At 67.5% G+C, this 19,827-nt stretch overlaps 13 protein-coding genes across 13 annotated transcripts; 6 read left to right on the top strand and 7 right to left on the bottom strand.

The window, feature by feature from the left end:
* Window positions 1-48: 48 nt before the first annotated feature.
* MICPUN_56772 (predicted protein) lies at window positions 49-1,080 on the top strand (the record flags this gene model as incomplete). Its single annotated transcript, XM_002500386.1, has 1 exon — window positions 49-1,080. One exon carries the CDS (start codon window positions 49-51, stop codon window positions 1,078-1,080), a length of 1,032 nt encoding a protein of 343 aa, XP_002500432.1.
* A 150-nt stretch (window positions 1,081-1,230) lies between these two features.
* MICPUN_56773 (predicted protein) lies at window positions 1,231-2,910 on the top strand (the record flags this gene model as incomplete). Its single annotated transcript, XM_002500387.1, has 1 exon — window positions 1,231-2,910. The coding sequence occupies one exon, from the start codon at window positions 1,231-1,233 to the stop codon at window positions 2,908-2,910; it is 1,680 nt and encodes a 559-aa protein (XP_002500433.1).
* Window positions 2,911-3,023: 113 nt separating this feature from the next.
* MICPUN_79669 (predicted protein) lies at window positions 3,024-3,947 on the bottom strand (the record flags this gene model as incomplete). Its single annotated transcript, XM_002500818.1, has 3 exons — window positions 3,024-3,285; window positions 3,352-3,681; window positions 3,742-3,947. 3 exons carry the CDS (start codon window positions 3,945-3,947, stop codon window positions 3,024-3,026), a joined length of 798 nt encoding a protein of 265 aa, XP_002500864.1.
* A 524-nt stretch (window positions 3,948-4,471) lies between these two features.
* MICPUN_56775 (predicted protein) lies at window positions 4,472-6,388 on the top strand (the record flags this gene model as incomplete). The annotated part of the gene is made up of 2 exons (XM_002500388.1): window positions 4,472-4,600; window positions 4,696-6,388. The coding sequence occupies 2 exons, from the start codon at window positions 4,472-4,474 to the stop codon at window positions 6,331-6,333; spliced, it is 1,767 nt and encodes a 588-aa protein (XP_002500434.1). The 3' UTR covers window positions 6,334-6,388.
* A 114-nt stretch (window positions 6,389-6,502) lies between these two features.
* On the bottom strand, window positions 6,503-7,834 carry MICPUN_56776 (predicted protein; the record flags this gene model as incomplete). The annotated part of the gene is made up of 3 exons (XM_002500819.1): window positions 6,503-7,057; window positions 7,452-7,481; window positions 7,769-7,834. The coding sequence occupies 3 exons, from the start codon at window positions 7,832-7,834 to the stop codon at window positions 6,503-6,505; spliced, it is 651 nt and encodes a 216-aa protein (XP_002500865.1).
* Window positions 7,835-8,108: 274 nt separating this feature from the next.
* Window positions 8,109-8,885, bottom strand: MICPUN_56777 (predicted protein; the record flags this gene model as incomplete). The annotated part of the gene is made up of 1 exon (XM_002500820.1): window positions 8,109-8,885. One exon carries the CDS (start codon window positions 8,883-8,885, stop codon window positions 8,109-8,111), a length of 777 nt encoding a protein of 258 aa, XP_002500866.1.
* A 477-nt stretch (window positions 8,886-9,362) lies between these two features.
* Window positions 9,363-12,248, top strand: MICPUN_56778 (predicted protein; the record flags this gene model as incomplete). Its single annotated transcript, XM_002500389.1, has 1 exon — window positions 9,363-12,248. One exon carries the CDS (start codon window positions 9,363-9,365, stop codon window positions 12,246-12,248), a length of 2,886 nt encoding a protein of 961 aa, XP_002500435.1.
* A 29-nt stretch (window positions 12,249-12,277) lies between these two features.
* MICPUN_107887 (predicted protein) lies at window positions 12,278-13,230 on the bottom strand. Its single transcript, XM_002500821.1, has one exon. It carries the CDS (start codon window positions 13,189-13,191, stop codon window positions 12,343-12,345), a length of 849 nt encoding a protein of 282 aa, XP_002500867.1. The 5' UTR covers window positions 13,192-13,230; the 3' UTR covers window positions 12,278-12,342.
* A 164-nt stretch (window positions 13,231-13,394) lies between these two features.
* MICPUN_56780 (predicted protein) lies at window positions 13,395-14,657 on the bottom strand (the record flags this gene model as incomplete). Its single annotated transcript, XM_002500822.1, has 1 exon — window positions 13,395-14,657. The coding sequence occupies one exon, from the start codon at window positions 14,655-14,657 to the stop codon at window positions 13,395-13,397; it is 1,263 nt and encodes a 420-aa protein (XP_002500868.1).
* A 300-nt stretch (window positions 14,658-14,957) lies between these two features.
* On the top strand, window positions 14,958-15,698 carry MICPUN_56781 (predicted protein; the record flags this gene model as incomplete). The annotated part of the gene is made up of 1 exon (XM_002500390.1): window positions 14,958-15,698. The coding sequence occupies one exon, from the start codon at window positions 14,958-14,960 to the stop codon at window positions 15,696-15,698; it is 741 nt and encodes a 246-aa protein (XP_002500436.1).
* A 59-nt stretch (window positions 15,699-15,757) lies between these two features.
* Window positions 15,758-16,817, bottom strand: MICPUN_56782 (predicted protein; the record flags this gene model as incomplete). Its single annotated transcript, XM_002500823.1, has 2 exons — window positions 15,758-15,767; window positions 15,856-16,817. 2 exons carry the CDS (start codon window positions 16,815-16,817, stop codon window positions 15,758-15,760), a joined length of 972 nt encoding a protein of 323 aa, XP_002500869.1.
* Window positions 16,818-16,996: 179 nt separating this feature from the next.
* MICPUN_99363 (predicted protein) lies at window positions 16,997-18,493 on the top strand (the record flags this gene model as incomplete). Its single annotated transcript, XM_002500391.1, has 1 exon — window positions 16,997-18,493. The coding sequence occupies one exon, from the start codon at window positions 16,997-16,999 to the stop codon at window positions 18,491-18,493; it is 1,497 nt and encodes a 498-aa protein (XP_002500437.1).
* A 102-nt stretch (window positions 18,494-18,595) lies between these two features.
* Window positions 18,596-19,633, bottom strand: MICPUN_56784 (predicted protein; the record flags this gene model as incomplete). The annotated part of the gene is made up of 1 exon (XM_002500824.1): window positions 18,596-19,633. The coding sequence occupies one exon, from the start codon at window positions 19,631-19,633 to the stop codon at window positions 18,596-18,598; it is 1,038 nt and encodes a 345-aa protein (XP_002500870.1).
* Between the last annotated feature and the right edge of the window lie 194 nt (window positions 19,634-19,827).

Below are 19,827 nucleotides of genomic sequence, written 5' to 3' on the forward strand. Positions count from 1 at the left end.
ATCCCGAGCACAACACAAGACGCCCGTAGGCGCTTCCCGCCCCGGAGGATGATCGCGACGCCGATGACAGCGACCGCACCCACGCGCGCGATTGTCTCATCCACGTCGATTCGCCGCGCGATACGCCCCGCGCGGGTTCTCGGCGCGCCCGCTCGGAGGTGTCGTCACACGACGCTTGCCACGTCGGACTCTTCCGATCCCGCGGAGGGCAAGGGCAAGGAGGGCGCAGAGGAGGGTGACGGCATCTCCCTCGACGACCTCCGCATCCTTCAGCAGCGCGTCGAGTCCATCCGCGAGAGGGAGGCGAAGATGGACGTCCTGCAGCTGCTCGTGCTCGACGCCTCGGTCCCGGGCCAGGTGCTCCCCTTGCAGTTCGACGCCGGGGGCGATCCGAGGCGGCCTCTCAACGGTGGCACGTACGTGGGCGAGGACGTCAACCTCGGCGATCGCTTCGGGATGCTCGGGCAGGCGCCTAGCAACGGACAGATCCTCCCCAACGGCGTCGAGGTGACCGTCACGCGCGTCCTCCTCAAACCCGACGGCTCGTCCATGGTGGAGCTGACGGCGGGACGGCGATTTAAGGTGCACGGACAGCCCTTCGAGGACCCGGACAACGACGACGCCCCGAGCGGCAGGGTGGTGTGGATCGACCCCGACCTGGGCGCGGGGGAGCAGACGGTGGAGGGCGCGGACCCGGCGTTGGTCCACCCGGAGGCGCCGGCGCCGAGAGACCCGGCGACGTACGACGAAGAATCCGAGCGACTGTGCCGCGAGCTCCCTGCGTTGGTCTCCACGTGGCGCGCGCTGGTTCGCGACACCGGGCGCGAACGCCAGCCCAACCAGCTGGAGCTCATCGAGAAACACCTGGGTCCACAGCCCGGGGTGTCGAAGCCCGCGAGGTTGGCGTGCTGGGTCGCGGGTTTGATCAACCCGATACCCGCGCTCGGCGTCGCGTACGAGATTCGACCGGCGATGTTGATGGCCACCACCGTCGGGGACATGATCGGGGTGGCGCACAAGGGGATCAGTCTGAGCATCAAGGGCCTACGGAAGAGCGCTGGGGACGTGGACGCGGAGTAGGTGTGGGACGGTAGGGGACTCGAGTAGGTGTAGCGGAGTAGGTAGACTCGAGCGCGGCGCGACGAAGGAAGACGACCAAATATTTTTGACCAGATCCGTCACACGTCACACGAAACCACGCTCTGCTCGATAGGGGGTTAGCCATTCGGCATGGCGACGTCGGCGACCCCGGCCGGGTTACGCGCGCCGAGCGCGGGCCGCGCTCGATCGAGCCGCACGCGCATCCTCGCGATCTCCCGCGCCACCTCCGCAACCGCGACTTCGCAGGATGTCATCGCTCGGGGTTCCGCCCGCCGCGTGCAAATCCCGGTCGTGGACTTGTCCGAGCCCGACGCCGTTTGCGCATCGATCGTCCGCACCGCGTGCGACTCGTGCGGGTTCTTCCACGTCGTTAACCACGGCGTGGACGACAATCTCGCGTTCGACGTTATTCGATGGGGCGCCACGTTCTTCGACCGGCCGTGGGACGATAAGATGGCGCTGGTCCGCGGCGACATGAGGGTCTCACGGGGATACGAGATTTCGCCCGAGCACATCGAGGCGTTGGACCGGGACGTGACCCGCGAAGAGGAGCTCGCCGCGCGCGAGCCCTCCGCCGCGCGTCGAATCATCTCCGAGCGATTCTCCGTCGGACCCTTCGACGTGCCGAACGACTCGTACCACACCGACGAGGAGGGCGCCCTGTTCTTTCACCCAAACGCCTGGCCCGAAGATTCAATCCCGTCGCTTCGACCCGCGATGGAGGCGTACTATCGCGAGATGGAGTCCCTCTGCGCGCGGCTTCACCGCGTCCTGGCGCTGGCCATGGGCGCGCCGGCCGACTTCTTCGAGGACAAGATCGACAAACACTGCTCCAACCTGCAGGTGGCCAACTATCCGTCGCTGGACCCGTCGCGTTGGCGCGACTCTGATCGAATCCCGCTTCGAAAAAAATCGCACGCGGATAGCGGAACGCTCACCGTGCTGTGGCGCTCGCCCCCGACCGAGGGCACTAAGGGCGGGCTGCAGGTGCTGGACGACACGGCGGGGACGTGGGTGGACGTCCCGGTGTTGCCCGGGGGGAACGAACGGGAATCCGGGGCGCTTCTGATTAACCTCGGGAACCAGACGCAGCGATGGACCGACGGAAAGTGGGTCTCCACGAAGCACAGGGTCACCAACCCGGACGTGCACGCGCCGGGGTACGCCCCGTCCAGACGTCTGAGCGTGGCCTTCTTCCACAAGGCCAACTACGACGCCGTGATCGATCACCGAGACTTTGTGCCCGGTCGCGAGAGGGACGCGCCGTCGGTTTCGTATCCGCCGGTGAGGTCCGGGGACGTGTCGAGGGTGGGCGCGCTCCGGCGGCTGGGCCGGGGCGTGGACGCGAGGGAGGCGTCGATGCGGTACCACGAGGAGCTCATGGGGGGACGCGATCGCGCGGAACGTGCGGCGGGAGAGTCCACCGCGGTGAAAATTGACGCGAGCGCCGAGACCGAGGGGGAGCCTCCGAAGAAGGGGGAGCCTCCGAAGAAGGCCGAGCCCGAGGCGGACCGGTGGGCGAGCTTGATGGACCCGCGCGGCCAGGCTGGACCGATATCCGCGGGGGACCTGGGTTTAGATCGAGGGGCCAGCGCCGAGGGCGCGGGGGCCGGTAACGATAATCCGGCGGCGGGGTGTCCGGTGTGCAGGGGCACGGGGTGGAAGCCCTGCGGGCAGTGCGGGGGAACCGGGATCAACCGGGAGGACCTCTTCGGGGGGAAGTTCAAGGAGGGCGACACGTGCTGGCTGTGCTCCGGGAAGAAGAAGACGATGTGCGGCAACTGCGTGGACCTCACCGATAGCTTCTGACTCGAAACCGATAGCTTCCGACTGCTTGATTAGTAGACTATTACGTGACCAAACGAACCGTTCGCGACGTTGCGTGTTACCTTCAACCGAATTCCCGCGCCGCAAAACAACGTTCAGTACTCCTCGACGCCGACGACGGTGTGCCACCACCCGCACCGCAGCTTCGTCACCTTCCCCTTCTCGTTCGCCGGGAGAGGGATCCTCGCGGGTATTCCCCGGTCCTTATCGTCCCCCAGACCGAGCTGGCCCATGTTGTTCCACCCAAACCCGAACAAACCCGCCTCGCCGCTCTCCAACCTCGCGAGCGCCACGGTGTGAGAGCTCCCGCACGCAACCGCCACCGCCAGGCTCCCCGCGCCGTCGTTCGACTCGCGCCTGTCCAAGTCCACGAGCTGCGGTATCGCCGCCGTGTCCCCCGGCTCGCACCCTATGTCGTCGAACGCTTTGGTCACGTCGCCGGTGGCGGTGCCCAACTCCCCTTTCCGGTTACTGCCCCACGCGTACAGCGCCCCGTCTCTGGTGACGCACGCGGTGTGCGCGCTTCCGGCGGCGACGGACACGACTGTGATCCCCGCGAGGTGCTCGACGCGTCGCGGGGCGAAAAGGTCTTCCGCGTCTTCGTGCCCGAGCTGGCCGTAGAGGCCCCAGCCCACGGTGAAGACGTCCCCCGTGGCGGATACCATGACGCTGTGCCTGGCGCCGGCGGCGACGCCGACGATGACGACGTCGCGGCCCAACGACGTCGTCGGCACGTCCATGGGCAGCGGATCCCTCTGCGCCTTGAGCGTGGAGTCCCACTCGTCGGTGGAGGTCTTCGGGTCCGGGCGATACTCGCCCCCGAGGCCGAGCTGGCCGGTGTGGTTGTCGCCCCAAGCGAAAACTGTGCCCTTTGCGGAGAGCGCCAGCGAGTGCCTCTCCCCCGCGGCGACGGCGACGACGTCGATGGGCGCGTCCCATCCCTGCGCCTGGCCGTATTTGTTCCACCCGAAGCACCTCAGGCCGCGTCGGTTCTGCCTGTCGTCCTCCCTCACCAGCATCTCCTCGTCCTCCTCCCCGTCCTTCCTCTCCGCGGGCGGCCACGCTCGGGCGGTGACGATGTGCGCCCAACCGCCGTGCGCCACCCCGGGCGTGATGTTCCTGGCGATCTCCCGCAGGCCTCCTTTGTCCTCCTCGTCGATGTTCGGGTGGTCGAAGTAGTCCTGGGCCTCCCCCCACACGTAAAGCCTCCCGCGAGCGTCGGTGGCGACGCCGAAGCCGTACCCTCCCGGCGCGACGTCCACCTCGCCGATGCCGAAGACGGTGCGATGCTTGTGGTCGCCGGGGGTGTCCCAGGGGCACCGGCGAAGGTGCCGCGGGTCGTCGCCCAGCTCATTGAACATATCGCGGTACAGGTGTCCGCATTGGTACCAGCGCGTGCCCTCGCCCTCGTTCGTGACGGGCATCCTCCCGCCGGTTCGTGTGGGCCGAGTCCGACTTGGATTTGCAGCAGAAAAAGCCGCACGTCCTGTCAGCTCGGACCTCCCGACAATTCACTTCCATCGCCACGACCGGCTGTGCGCCGATGGGTAAGATTCCGGACACCGCCGCCGCGCGCAAGGCGCTGAAGGTGGCGGAGATCAAGGCGCTGCTAGAGGAGGCCGGCCTGGCCACCGACGGCACCAAACCCACGCTCCTCGAGCGGCTCGAGGAGGTGAGATCAACCCCAGAGAGAATCCCTAACCCCGTCCCGATCTGATCCCGCCGTCGGACCAGCCCTGACCCGTCCCCACTTCTCCTCGACACCAGCACGTCGCGAAGACCGACGGCGACGACGGAGCCGAGGTCGCGGCCCCGGCGGCGGAGCCCGCGCCGGCTCCAGCCGCCGAGCCCGAGGCCGCCGCTCCCGAGGCAGCCCCGGAGCCCGTGCGGGATGTCCCGCCTCCCCCGGTCCGCGAGGTTCCCCCGCCGCCTCCAGCTCCCGCCGTCGCGAAGGACGACGCGAAGCACGAAGAGGACGAAGAAGACGGGGGCGAGAAGTGGGTCCTCGTCGCCCCGGCGCCGACGCCGCTGGAATCCCTGCGCGAGATGTGCGCCGGATGCGTCTCCGTCGAACCCCTGGGGGGAGGACCCGCGGATGGCGCCTCGACGATGGCGCTCGTCGAGTTCCCCGCCGAGCGAGACGCCCTCAACGCCGTTGCCGCCCTCGCCGCGCTCGGCCACGAGGCGGAGATTGCGAGACGCACGCTGTGGCAGGACGACGAGGACGACGCGGACGTGACATCCACGATCGTCCGCGTCGAGGGCGTGTCGGCGACGATCCACGAATCGATCGTCGCGAGTGTATTCGGCACGTACGGGACGTGTATAGCGGCGACGAGGGAGGAGGGCACGGACGCGTTCGCGGTGAGGATGGCGGACAGGCGCGGCGCGGAGACGGCGACGGCGGCGCTGTCCGGGGTGTACAGGTTCGAGGAGGGGCAGGAGTTCCCCGTGCGCGTGACGTGGTGTCCGTGTCCGTCAAAAAAAAGCGGCGGCGACCGGTCGTCGGCGGCGGGGGAGAAGCGAAAGCGCGACGAGGACGTCGCGAATGGAGAGGGGGCGACGCTCTCCGCCAAGCAGCTCCTCGCGGTGGGTTTACCGGCGACGACGCAAAGTGGGGAACAGGTGGCTGGCTGGTTCGCGGCGGAGGGCGGCGCGTGTACGCTCTTTGACAAAGATCGGCGATGCGCCATCCTCGCGTTTCCAACCGCGGATGCCGCGACGGAGGCGCTGGACACGCACGGCGGGACGCTGCGACCGGAGGGGAACCCGTGCCCGGTGACGCTCCGAAGGATCGCGTGCGACTTGGACGCGAGGCCGAAGAAGCGATCCGCGGTGCAGGGTCCGCCCCCCGGCGTCTGGCCCCCCGTGCCCAAGCCCGGGCCCGAGTACGGCGAACCCTCGGCTAAGATTTACATCGGGTCCATCCCGCAGGAGTACGCCGAGGACGACGTGAGGCGAATCTTTAGTACGGTGGGCGAGGTGCGGGAGGTGAAGATCCTCCGAAATCCCGGAGACGGGAGGCACAAGGGGAGCGGGTTCGTCACGTTCAGCGACATCGCGGCGACGGAGCGGGCGATTCACTTCATCGACAACAAGTACACGCTCATCGCGCCGGCGCACCCGCTGCAGAAACCGATCTACATGAAGTACGCCAAGATCGGCCGACCCTCCGCGGCGCCGCAGCAGCCGATGGTGTACCAACAGCCGATGGCGTATCAGCAACCCTATTACCCGCCCCAGCAGGCGTACGGACACTATCCCCAGCATCCCCAGCAGGCGTACGCGCAGTACCCGCAGCAGGCGTACGGGCAGTACCCGCAGCAGGGCCAGGCGCCGCAGGGACCGACACATCAGCAGCAGCAAATGTGGCAGCAAGGTTTCGGCGGCGGCGCGCAGCAGTGAATCGGGTCGGCGGGCGGGCGGGCGAGTACCTTCGTAATAAGGAGATATCATCTTGAAAAAACGGCCTAGCTACGTCTACTCAATTTACATCTTCTTTGAACACGAGGAGCGGAGCGTCTGGCAAGGCCAAGCAAGTTTTTTATTCGTCTTCGTCTCGGCTGACCTCGTTTTAATACGGCGCACCGCGGCCGCCGCGTCCTCCGCGGCCGCCGCGACCTCTGCCCCTTCCCCTGCCTCCAAACATGTGAGGCATCATCATCGGCATCATCATCATGCCGTAGGGGTTGAACCCGCGGCCGCCGCGGCCGCCGCGCCCGCGCCCGCCTTGCTTCATCCCGGGCACGTTGGTTCGCTTGGCCGACACCCTGAGCTTTCGGCCGTGGATCTCGGTATCCGTCAGCTTGATCGCGTTTTGCACCGCATCCGCCTCGAGGAATTCGACGTACGCGAACCCCTTGGGGTTGTCGTACTTGTCGGTCAGGATGGTGACGCGGTTGACGGTGCCGCACGCCTCGAAGTGCTTGGCGAGCTCCTCCGGCGTGGTGGCGTAGTCGACGCCTCCGACGTGGACAGAGCGGGAGTCAGCCTCGGCGCGATCGGCGTCGGCGGCGCCCGAGGCGCCGTCGCCGGTGTTCATGTCGTCGCCGATGGCGTTAGCCTCGTCCTTGAGCTTCTGGGCCTCCTCCTCCATGGCGGCGAGCCTCTTCTTCATTTCTTCGAGCTCCTGCGAGAAGACAGAGAGAGTTTGGGGTTGCGGTTTGGCTCTTTTGCTTTTTCATTTTTCGTGCTCGCTTGGCTTTCACTCCAAAATTTGGCTCTTGGCTCGCGGCGTCTTTGGCTTTTCACTTTGTTTGTGTTTGCCTTTGCGACGCCGACGCCTTTCATTTGCCTTTTCTCATTTTTGCCTTTTTTGTGCGAGTGGGCCCGTGGCCTCTTTTGGTGGTTTCGGGTGGGCGCTGTGGCCTCTTGAGAGCTCTTTTCAGATGCGCATCAAGTCGGGTGGGCGTTACAGGAGCCTCTTTCGATGCGTCCCTCTACGAAGGTTGGGCAGCGGTTCGAGGTTTGGAAAAAGACCCTCGGGAAACCGCGGAAACGAATTGACGTCAACTAAGGCTCACCGCTGATTCCTCGTCGTCATCCTCGACGGCCTACGTTCGGGAAGAGGGATTTGCATCGTCAGGAAATAATTGTGATAATCGGGGCTGGGGCTCGGGGCCACGTCCCGAGATCGGGAGCGAGGCCTCGCGTGAGATTGCACCGCGGAGCGTCACCGTCGTCGATCCAACGGAAGATAATGAATCGGCGACGTCGGTTCGCCGCCCCTCGCGCGGCCTGAGCGGGGTCGGCTCCGCGATCTCTCGCGGCGGCTGTCGCCCTGGGCCGTGACGCGTAATTCTGGGAATTGTGGAAGGGGCGGGGGTGGGCGGGCACGCACCGCGTCCTCCATGACCTCGTTCTCTTCGGGCTCGGGCTCGGGTTCCTTCTTCTTTCCGCGGGGCATATTGCAAGATCCGGGGGATTTGAGTGAGTGTCTCGGCGCGGTGTGTTCGCGCGTTGGGGACTGAAGGATCCGCCGAGGAGCTGACTTTTTTTCGACGTGACCAGCTGATCTCAGGTGTCGGAGTAGAAGTCCTTGCGCTGGTTTGACACATTTTGGTGAGCGCCGCGTGAACTTCCCACTCGGCCGGGGTGCCCATCGCCTCCACCTCTTCTCAGCCCATGTCACGCACGGGGTCACAAATGTGGACTACATACACACTACCGCCGCTACACCGTCACACGTCTATGACGTCGTCGTCGTCGATCGTCTTCGCCTCTACGTCAAAGACGCCATCCGCCATTGAACCGCCGCCCATCCCATCCACCTTGACCACCTCGCCGGTGTCGAGCATCCCGCTGATGTCCAACCTGAGCTCCTGGTCCCCACCGCCCGTCCCCGTGGCCTGCACCTGCGCCTGCCTCCCGTTGCTCCCCTGAGCGATGAACACGATCGTGGTGGCCTGCGTCTGCACGCCGTTTACGTTTTGGCTCGAGCTCATCTGCGACATCGGGGGCGTGCAGCGTATGCCGTCGCCCAGCGCCGCGCGCATCTTCGGGTCGGAGCGAACGGCGCGCTCGGCGGCGTCGTACGTCTCCTGCGACGCGGCCGCGGCGGCGCCCATCTGCTCCTTCAGCGCCCCCGCGACGTTGTTGACCATTCCCTGGAGCATCCGGCCGCCAAGCCCGTCCCCAAACAGTTGCTTCCGCATATCGTCGTTGATGACCTGGTTCGCCTCCTTCTCCCGCTTGGCGATCGCGTTCTTCTCCTTGGCCTTCTCCATCGCCTTGAACGGGTTGAGCTTGTCGAGAAAGTTGCCGTCGTCGGCGGCGCGGACGGCGGTCGCGACGCGTCCGCCGCGGCGGTCTCGAGCGGCGATGTCAGCGCGAACGATTCGGCGAATGTTCCAACCGCCCGAGAGCGATTCGCGGAGGGACGACGCGCGTGAGCGAACCGACGCGCGGGGCGCGCGGACGCGAGATGCGATCGAAGAGTTCGCCGTCAAGAGCGTCATGGCCGTTCGGTTCCTGATTCGGCGGTGACTGACCCTGGTTCGGTGCGCGCGATATCTGGGCGCAGGCCGAGACGAGTCTACTATTGGTCGCGTCAGATTCGGGAGGGATTTCTGCGTTTTCTCTCATCGCCTCGTCTAACATGTTCACCATACGATCGCGACGAATTAAATGCGTAATGCGTCCCATACGTCTTAACCCCATTTAGCTTACCCTTACTGCTTGGAGGCTTTATCAGCCCCTAAAGTGTAGGTTGGAGGATCCAGGGGAGGTTTGACGTCCTCGATAGCAGACCGTGACACGCACGATCCGTAGGCGTGCTAGGCTGGCAAGATCGAACGATCGACCTGGAGTCCCCCGCGAGGTCTCCGAGGGCCGTCCGTGCACAGCGGTCGAGCGAACGAGAGGGGCGAGGAGAAGCAGCGACGTCACTTGGAAATTAATTGGCGCGCCGCGGCGAAATCCCCAGCAAACCTCCGATGGAGGAAGCGATAGCAGCCGCCGAGGCTACCCTCGAGGCGCTGGTGAAGGCTGCCGAGGACTTCGCGGTTCCGCTCATCGCGGAGCAGCGCGCGGTGCTCGCGGCCGCCGACGCAAAGGCGGCCGACGCGGCGTCTCCCGCGCGCGACGCGTTCGAAACCGTCCGGGCCGAGTTTGAGAAAAAGATCGACGAGCTCGACGGCGCCCTCACCTCCGCGGTGGAGAAGGAGCGCGCCGAGATCGCCGTGGTGGCCCGAGCCGCTCGCGAGGATCCATTCGCCGAGGATGAAGACGCGGATGTGGCCACCATCGTCGCGTCCGTCTTCGATCCAGCGCGGGAACACCTCGGCGAGCGGCTCAGAAACTCGAGATCGGCGGCCGAGAAGATGCTGCAGTGGCTCGAGCGGCGCGCGCCGGACCTCGACCGCGCCGCGACCGACGCCGCGTCTAAGGCCGCCGACGCCGGGGATGGGATCGACGACGACTCCGGCAAGCACGAGGACTGGGCCGCGGACGAAGAATCCGACCTGGAGGATCTCCCCCCGCTCGGCGGGGATTGGGCCGAGGACGACGAGGACGACCTGCCCCCGCTCGAGGGCGAGTGGCAGAAGGACGCCGAGGCGGGCCCGAGCCCGACCCCACCGTCCCCGAAGAAGAAACCCGCGGCGTTCAAACCACGAGACGCCTCGCCGCCGAGAGGCAACGCGTGGGGACACGCCCCCCCGGCTCACGGCCGCGATCGATCAGACGCCGGACATCGGATGGGTCCCGCCGCGGGCCGCGACGTAGACCTCCGCGATCGGCTGGGCGGCGGCGGATCGCGCGACTACGGCGGCGACCGCCGCTCGTCGTTCGACCGCGGCGGGGATTACGGGCGCGATCGGGGCGGGGGAGGCTTCCGGGACTCCTGGGGCGCGCCGGGTGGCGGGTATAGGGACGACCGACGCGGCGGCGGCGGCGGCGGCGGCGGGCACAGATCCGAGTACATCGAGCGCATGGAGAGGAAGTACGGGCGCGTGGACGACGGTCCGCCGCCTCGTTCTACGATGAGGGATCGATCGCCGCCGAAACCGCCGCCCGAGGTGCATTACCCCACCCGCGACGAGCAGCGAGCGGAGGCTAAGGCTCGGGAGGAACGCGCCGCGTGGAGGCTGGCCACGCGACCGCTCAAGGAGTTCTTCGCCAACGCGAAGAAGGGCGAGGGTATCTCCCCGTCCACGATCCGCGAGCTGCTCAACGAACTCTCCGAACCCCCCTTCGCGGAGGGGCGACTCGCGCCCAACGCTCGGAAAGCGTTTGAACTCGTAGCCGCGTCCGCCAAGGAGACGGGCAGCAAGCGAACCTTCGAGGAGGTCGAGGAGCTCGTGCGAGGGGTCGTCAACCCGCTGTATCACCTGCTCACCTACGGCGTCAAGGCTCCCGGCGCCGAGGGCGGTGGGCCGCCGTCCTCCGTGGCGGAGACGATCGCCGAGCAGATGCACACGGCGGCGGTTAAGCTCCTCGCCGCGTCGCTGGACATCCTGTCAAAGGGTGACGCGACCAAAAAGGCGGTGGAATCGGCGAAGGGAATCGTCATCGTGCGCGAGCAGGTGGCCGCGAAGCTCGCCGGCCGCGCCCCGGGCGGCGGCAGGGGAGACAAGGAGACCACCGTGACGCGCCGAGATTCCGTCGACGGAAGGGGCCACGGCAAGGGGTCCGCCGCCAACAAACCGGCGCAGGCGAGCGGCACGGACGCCGACCGGTGGGACCGCAAGAAGGACGGTCGCCCGACGCCCAGCCCGGAAGTGTACCGCGCTCCCAGGGGCGGCGAGAAAGGCGTCGGCGTGATGGCCAGGCTCGGCGACAAGAACGATTCGTCGTCCCCGGCCAACGGCGTCAAGCCTCGCGCGGTTCCCAAGGTTGTCATACACCGGCCCTTCTCCGAGGGTAAGCAGCGCGAGCTCACGCCGTCGCCGGCGCAGCAGGGACAGGGAGAACGGGGCGGAAAGCCCAAGCCGTCGCCCACCCCGCCGCAGCAGGGGCAGAAGCTCTCGCCGTTCGAGCGCGGCCCGGCTTCCGCCGCGAGTCAGGCGCTGGGCAAGTCGCCCCCGAGCGCGAGAGGCGGCGTGTTCGCTCGGCTCGAGGGCAAACCCAAGCTCCAGGGTTTGGGCAAGTCCGACCTACCCGCGCCCAAGCCGGACGCCGCCAAGGAGCTGCCGCATCCCAAGTCCACGGAGAAGGAGCTGCCGCATCCCAAGCGCGTCGTCGTCGTTCACAAGCCGAATGAGCCGAACGACCACAAGGAGTTACCGCACCCAAAGCCGGCTCCGAAGCCAAGGGATCCGCCCGCGCCCCCCGCCAAGGGCGCCCGGGGCGACAAGGAGAAACCCGCCAAGCAGAGGGACGCCCTCGACGACGCCCTCGACGAGGAGCTCGCGAAGGCGACGAAGGGAAAGAAGGGCGGGCGCACCAAGGGCGGATCGGACCGCCAAGGAGCTCCGAGTGAGCCGCACAAGGAGCTCCCGCATCCCAAGCCCGCCGCGCCCGCCCCCGGCTCTGAGAAACCGCACCCGGTCCCGGCGCCCAGGCCGGTGTCCGCGCCGGACTCCGAGTCCGCCAAGCAGCTCCCGCACCCGAACAAGCCCCCGGTGCCCAAAGGGAACAACGGGCGGTCCCCGATCCCGGCGCCCAAGCCCGCGACAAACACAAACACGGGTGGATCGTCAGTCGGCGGCCGGCCGGGGTCGGGGAAGGCCCGCAACGAGTCGGCGTCGCCGCCGCCCCCCAAGGAACGCGACGAGCTGGACGACGTGCTAGACGCCGAGCTCGAGAAGGCGATGGGCGGAGGAGGCGGAGGTAAGCGGCGACCTCGCGGCGGGCGCGGGTCCAGGGGTGGCGGGAAGTGAGGATAGTCGGGATGGTTTGAGACTCACGTGTGAAAAATCTTCCTAAAGATTACAACGAATCGCTCACGCGCTCAAGAGAACGTGTACACGGCGCTCAGTTCTCCTTCTTCTTACCGAACCTCTCGCCCAGGGCCTCGGCGCTTTCGACGAGCGTGTTGATCACGGACATGCCTCCGACGATGCCGATGATGGTACCGGCGAGGGAGAGGGCCCACAGCGCGATGATGATGTCCACAATCTTGCCTTCGTCCGAGTCTGGCGTGACGTCGGTGAGCGGGTTGGGCAGGCCGCAGAGCATGGAGATGATGTAGTAGAAGCCGTCCTTGATCTTCCATCCCTCCACCTCGGCGAGGATGAAGCCAAAGAGGACGGCGACGAGGATGATGACGATGGGGATGACGATGAAGATGAAGACCAGGAACGTGAGGACGTTGAGCGTTAGGCTGACCGGCTTCTCCTCACCGTCCTCATCGGCGGCGGCCGGAGCCTCCTCGTCCGATCCGGTCACGGCCTTCCTCGCGGCCCTCTTGAACCTCTGGCCGAAGCTCTCCGCCGCATCGACGAGGCGGTTGATGACGGACAGACCGCCGACCACGCCGATTATCGTGCCCGCGAGCGCGAGCGCCCACAGCGCGACAATCACGTCGACGAGTTTGCCTTCGTCCGTGTCGGGATCAACCTCGGTCAGGGGCGTGGGCAGGCCGCAGAGCATGGAGATGATGTAGTAGAAGCCGTCCTTGATCTTCCATCCCTCCACCTCGGCGAGGATCAAGCCGAAGATGGCGCCCATGAGCATGACCGTGATTGGAATGAAGACGAAAACGAATCCGAAAAACGTGAGCAGCGGGATGAGAATGCCGTCCTTCTTCTCCTCCTCGGACTCGTCCTCCTCGGGATCGGGTTCGCCGGTGCCCACTCGAGGATGCATCATGCGAGGAGCCATGTCTCGTGAAGTGCCGAACGCGGTGGTTCAACGTTGTCGGTCACGCCGAATGGACGAGTTGAAAAAGCGGTGGTTATTATCATATTTGTGCGCCAAATCTGTCGGTCCAAGTTGGCGCCATGGTACATGGAGAGTGATCGCTCGTATTTCGAAAATTCGCACCCCAGACCCGCGCACCCGCACTCGGCGCCGTCCACGCAGACTCATGGCGCCGGCGACGCCCGCCCGAGGAGCCTCCTCGCCCGGCCCCTCTGTTCGTCTCGCGGGGTCCACCGACCGCTCCTCGTCCTCGCGCGAATCTCTTTCCCGCTCACCGGGTACGTTCGCGCCGGAGACCCACCACCCAGGCTTCCGAGCGGCGGCACAGCTGGCGACGACGACGACGACAACGACGGAAGCGTCCCGCGCCCGCTCGAGCCCCAGTACGCGCCGGCATCCTTCGGGTTGAACGACGAAGCCAATCGCCGCTCCCTCTCATCCGCAATCGCCGCTTCCCCCGTAATCAGCTGACGATGCGTCCTCCTCCCCGTCGATCGACGTCCCGATCCATCCCCGTTTCCCCGCTCCCCGCGCGTTCGCCTGAAATCGAACGTCTCGTGGTACGCACCCGGCCCCGGGACGCTCGGGTCCGGACGCACCGGCCTGGTCCAGTCCCCGCCCTTGACCCCCGCGGGCGCCCACGTCGGCGCGGTGACCCTCGAGTTGGATCCCACCACGGCTCTCGGCTCGGTGACCCGCCCGGCTTCGATTTGCCGGCCGACGGCGCCCAAAGCGAACCCGTCCCTGTCGCGCGGGACCTGCGGCCCGGGGCTGCACGCGCCGAGGGCGGCGGAGCGCTCGTCGTGGGCGCGTCCGAGGGTCTGGCGGCCTCGCTCGGCGCGGGTGGTGGCGGCGCCGATGTCGACGTACGCTTTCGGCGAGTTCGCGTGCGTGCTCAGCCTCTGCCTCGCGAAGCTGCTGTACTGGACGAGGTCGTGGCCGCCGTCGAGGGGTCTGTGCAGGCGCTCGGCGGCGCCCCACCGCGACTCGTTCTTGTTGGGCCAGTCGGGCTTGAGCGGGAGATGGCCGCCGCGAGCCTGCGTCTTGGCGAAATCGTGGTGCGTCCCCGACCTGCCAAAGGTTTTCCACCGCGGCTCCGGGGGCTCGCTCACCGCGGGCCTGGCGAACCGGTCCAGGCCCTCCGCCTCGTGCCTGGCGAGGTACTCGCGCGCGTGCGATGCCGCGTAGGCTCTGTTACCCTCGCCCGGGAGGAAGTACTCGATGGAGAACGGTCGGATGGCCTCCAGTCGGTCGGTGCGGGAAAATGCGACGGAGGGTTCGGTGCGAAGCGCGCTGATCTCCTGACGCCCGAACGCGCTGAGCGGGCCCCGGTGGACGGTGCCCACGGGGTTCACGCCGCGAAGGTACTCGTCCGCGCGCAGGGTGGTTCCCCGGGCCTTGAACAGCGCGGGGGGCACGGGAGCCATGCTGCCGCGGATTCCCAAAACGAGCGATTCGCGCGATTCCGCCCCTCGACCTCTGACAGTTCTGCGCCCCTCGACGCTCGGGACCTCCCTCGATGCGTCCGCGCGCGAGGTCGAGAGTCTACGTTCGCCGTGTGATTCACGTCCGCGGCGGCGAACCCCGCCTTATCCCAAAAGTCCGGCCGCGCCCGCTGGCGCCCCTTCGCTGTGATGAGGCCCCAAGATGTTCGCTCATGAGCCTTCGCGGTCGAGTTTCTGGTTGCCAAACAGCGCAGCACGCACCGGGCGTGTTAACGTCGGCGAATGGCGCTAGTCGTGACCCCGACCCTCGCGTCGATCGCGCCCGCGGGACGCCCATCACTCGGGCGCTCGCGCGGCGGCACCGGCGCGATGACGCTCCCCCGTCCGTCGACGTCGAGCCCTCGCCAACCGGCGAAACCCGTCGGAAGGAGCGGGCGATCGTCTCGAGGAAGCATCCAGGTCGCGGCGTCGCCCCTCCCGATCGCCGACGTCGCAGCCCTGTTCGACAACCCGTTCAGCAAGGCCGCGGAGGAGGTCGACTCCAGCCTTCCGGGCTGGTTCCCCGCGCTCTCGTTCATCGCGTACGTCCTCGTCCTGCGCGAGGTCAGGCGGATCAGGCAGAGGGAGGAGCGCAAGGCGAGGGAAAAGATGGCCAAGGCTGCGCAGGAAGCGGCGCAGCGCAAGGTCGAGTCCATGGGGCCCGAGGTGTGGGGTAAGCTGATCGTGTGCCTCGTCATCGACGCGCTCGGGGACTCGTCGTTCCTGCTGCCCGGCCTGGGCGAGGGGACGGACATAGCGTACGCGCCCCTGGAGGCTTTCCTGCTGTCGCAGCTGTTCCGCAGCAACGTGGTGTCGGGCGTGGGTTTCGTGGAAGAGGCGCTGCCGTTCACGGACGTGATACCGACGGCGACGCTGGCGTGGATGACGGAGACGTTCTTCAGTGACACCTGGCCGGGCAGGGCTCTCGGCCTAGGGGGCGACAAGCCGGTCGAGAAGGAGAAGGACGAGAAGAAGGACAAGTAGCGCCCTCTAGACCCCTTCTGACCAAAAAAGTTTAGCTAACCCTTACTTCTTCGCGGCGGCTAACCGGCGCTTCAGCCTCATCTTCTCGGCGAACGTCCTCGGCTCGTCGCCCTCGTCGGCGCATTCCGTTCGTTCCCCCGCAACCCCGGCGATGGACGCGTTCGTGGCGCGCCCGTTCGTCGGCCCCGACGCCGAGTGCCTCCGAATCTGCTCGGCGACGAACTCGTCCATCGCTCGCCTGTGCGCAACCGCCGGCGCCGTGAACACGCCGCACCCTTTCGACCCAAAACCCTCGCCCCCTTCACCGAACGCCGCCGCGTAGTCCCTGGCCACGTCTTCGTCGCACAGGCTGACGAGAAACGCCCAGTCTTCCGCGTTCAGCGCTTCGAGCGTCACCCCGTCCTTCGCTGCGGCGGCGAAGACCCGTATGCCCTCTCGAGCCGCCTCCACCTTCGGACCCCACCACCTTCGCTCGCGCTCGGATTCGAACCCCCGCACGTCCCAGTGCGCCCTGTACGTGTAGCTCACCGCCACGCGCAGCGACACCCCCCGGGGCCCGAGCAGCTCGCGGTGGAGCCCGGCGACGAGCGCGTCCGAGCAGCTCCAGAGCGGTCCTCGGTTGTCGGAGCTTCCGTGGCACGGCTGCAGGCGCTGGTACAGCGTGAGCGTGCCCGCCGAGCCCGGGGTTTTGGTGGACGATCGCGCGTCGTCCTCGGGTGCCATCTCCATGACCGCTCGGACGAGCTCCTCGTCGCGGACGACGTACTCCTCGGCGTGGGACGAGAGCGGGCAGTTGGAGTACCTGGAGAGGAACCTGAGGTCCCCGGCTCGATCCCGCAGCGCGGCGACGACCACCACGCCCTTGGTCTCGCACTTTCGCCCCGCCGGGTCGCACGCGACGCGCAGGCACAGCTCGTCGGGGTGCGACGACAGCTCCGGGGTCGGGGAGCAGTGGAAGAACGCGTGGCACAGCTGGGCGACGCCGCCGAGGAGGGAGTTCCCGTCCGGGGTTGGGCTCCTTCTCACGTGAGACGCCTCGGAGGTGTACCCTCCGGCGACCTCCCACCCGCGGTCGCTACCGGCGCAGTCGCACCGCCCGAACGCGGGCCGCGTGCGCATCGACCTCCGACCGGGAAATTCGCCGGCGTCTCCGCGCGCCGGCTCCCCCTCGCCCCGATCTCTGACGGTCGACGCGAACTAACAACAACTTATCGAAGTGCTACACGTGTCCTTCCGATGAATGAATGCTGTGGGACGTCGCGTCATACCAACACGCGCCAAACCCCGAACGCGCGACGATGGGACTCTTTCACGAGGGCGACGTGGTCAGCGCTATTGCGGCCGCCAAGGCCAAGGGCGCGCCCCTTCTCGTGTTCATCCTCGGCGATGACCCGTCGAGCGCCGAGATGGTCCGCGCCCTGGAAGACTCGAACGACGGTGGGGGCGCCACGCTGAGATCGGAGGCTGGCGACGAGGGGTGGGTGGCGCTCAGGCTCGCGGAGGGCGGGACGGACGCCGCGAATTTTCGCGCGCTGTGCCCCGCGGGCAATGCGCCCGTCGCCGTCGCCGTGGACGCGCGCACGGGCGCGAAGATCGGCGAGGCGAGCGGCGCCGACGGAGCGGACGTCCTGGCGAGCAAGCTCAAAGATCTCCGGGAGGCGCACGAGTCGGACCTGAGGCTGCAGACGATGGCGGCGCTCGCGCGGCTCGCCGGCGCGCAGACGCCCGCAAACCCCGCGCCCGCGACGCAACCGCCCCCCGCAAACCCCGCGCCCGCGACGCACGAGCCGCCCGCGCAACCCGCCCCGGCGCCAAGGGCCGACGATCCATCCCGAGACGAAACATCCCGAGGAGACGCATCATTCGCAGCCGCCGACGCGGACGCCATCTTCGCCAAGGCCAAGGCCGAAGCCGAGCTTAACGCCGCCAGGGCCGAGATGGCCGCCAGGATCAAGGCTGACGCCGCCCTCAAGCGCGCCGCCGCGATCGAGGAGAGGGCGAGGATGGCGGCGGAGGCGGAAAAACGTCGCGAGGATGAAGCGAAGAGAGCGGCGGAGGAGAAGGAGCGAAAGGCAGTGGAGGCTCGCGAGCGCCTCGGGGTGGCGGCCAGGATCCAGCTCCCGGACGGTACCAGCGTCACCGCGAGGTTGCCCGCGGGCGCCACGATCGGGGACGTGCGCGACTTCCTCGTCGCTGACGCTCCGGAGGTGGATTGGAAAAATCTGGAAATTTGGAACGCGTGGCCGAGGCGCGTCGTGGACGAATCGGATCCCACGGCAACCGTCGCGGAGGACCTGGGCCTCGGCGCCAGGCCCTCGCTGCTCGCGATCTACCGGGTGGGCGGGGGGAACGGCGGTGGGTCGGTGACTCACCGGGCGGGTCCCGGCGGGGTCACGGCTGGCGGCGGCGGCACAGCTGGCGGCGGCGCGCTCGACGCGTTGCTCGGGATCCTCCGTAAGATCTGGGCGCTCGTGTGCTCGTTCCTGGGGATGGACCTTTTCGCGGCGCGTGGGGGCGGGGCTGCGCCGAGGGGCGACCCGGTGAGTCACCGACCCACCGCCGTCCCGAGGGGCGACGGGGCCGACGGATCGAATCCGGTGAGGCGATCCGGCGCCGGCGGCGGCGGGAACGGGAACGTTCACACCCTGGGAGGGTTGAGGGACGACGACGACGAGGGCGACGACGGTCGCAACCGGTTCTGGAACGGCAACTCCACGCAGTTCGGCGGCGGGCCCGCGGACGCCGACGCGGGCGACGCGCCCATGGACGGCTTCTACACGTCTAGAAACGAATGAACGACAAACACGTCTAGATAGAAACGAATGAACGACGCGGTACGAGTATCCGTCGCGCCCCCCGCGTGATATCACGGTGACACTCGCGACTCGCGCCACCACTCACTCCCGCGCGATGTCCCTCGCGGACGCCTGGCACGTGGGGTAAACGAGCATGTCGCACACCTGCACCCGCCCCGGCCTGGTCAACGCGTACACGATGTTATCCGCGATGTCCTCCGCCAGCAACGGGCCGCCGTACTTCATCCCCGCGTACACGTTGTCCGCCTTGCCCTTGTCCCCCTTGAACCGCACGGTGGCGAACTCGGTGTTGACGAAGCCCGGGGACACTGACGTGATCTTGCACGGCGTGTCGTGGAGGTCCTTTCTGGACGCGTACGTAAACGCGTTGATTGCGGCTTTGGTGGCGCAGTACACGGACCCGCCGCCGTACCACTCGACGCCCGCGATGGACGAGATGTTCACCACGTGCCCGCACCCGCGCTCCACCATCCCCGGGGAGAAGGCTCTGGTGCACGCGACGACCCCTTTCACGTTGGCGTCCAGCATGGTGGCGACGTCGTCCATGTTGTTCTCGGTGCACTTGGCGGTGCCCAGCGCGCCGCCCGCGTTGTTGACCAGGATGGAGACGTCCGCGAACTCCGCGGGGAGTGCCGACGGGAGAGACATGACCGCGTCGACGTCGGTGACGTCCAGCGCGACGCAGTGGACCTTCGCTCCGAAGTCGTTCGCGAGCCTCGTCGCGAGCGCGTCGAGGCGATCTTTCCGTCGCGCGGCGACGACGAGGCGGCATCCGAGCTCGGCGAGCCTCTCCGCGGTGGCCTGGCCGATGCCGCTGGACGCGCCGGTGATCAGGGCACATCTGCCGGCGACGGGCTCGGCGGCGTAGAGCTTGCTCACGCCGGGCGCGGGGGGGACGTGCGTCGTCGCTTGGTCATTGCCAGAGGACATTGCGCGCGTCGCGAAAGAGGGCGCGGTGGAGGGGCGCGCGAGGTGGCTCGCCGGGAGGTGGCGCGGGGCGGTGTGAAGGTGGTGACCGCGCGGTGGAGCGGCGGTGGACGCGAGGCGGAGCGCGCGGGTGCCTTGGGACGATCCCAAGAAGCTGAACGCGGCGCGAGAGGTCCTCGCGAGGAGAGACATCCAAGAGTGACGTCCAGCTGGAGGACAGTCGCTGCGGTGGATCAGGTGCCGCTTCTCTTCCACGGAAGGGCGCGGATGGGCGGGCGCGACGTTTGACCAAATATTGGGTTAACCCAAAACTCGAATCTTTCACGCACGCGCAAACAGTTAGTCGCCAAGCAAGAGCAAGAGCCGCGCGCGCTCCGCCACTGGGA

This window comes from Micromonas commoda, chromosome 3, assembly GCF_000090985.2.
Source record: "Micromonas commoda chromosome 3, complete sequence".
NCBI classification, from domain to species: Eukaryota; Viridiplantae; Chlorophyta; class Mamiellophyceae; order Mamiellales; family Mamiellaceae; genus Micromonas; species Micromonas commoda.

Coding starts and splice junctions, on each gene's coding strand:
- MICPUN_107887 (XM_002500821.1), bottom strand. CDS start 13,191: ATGGCTCCTCGCATGATGCATCCTCGAGTGGGCACCGGCGAACCCGAT.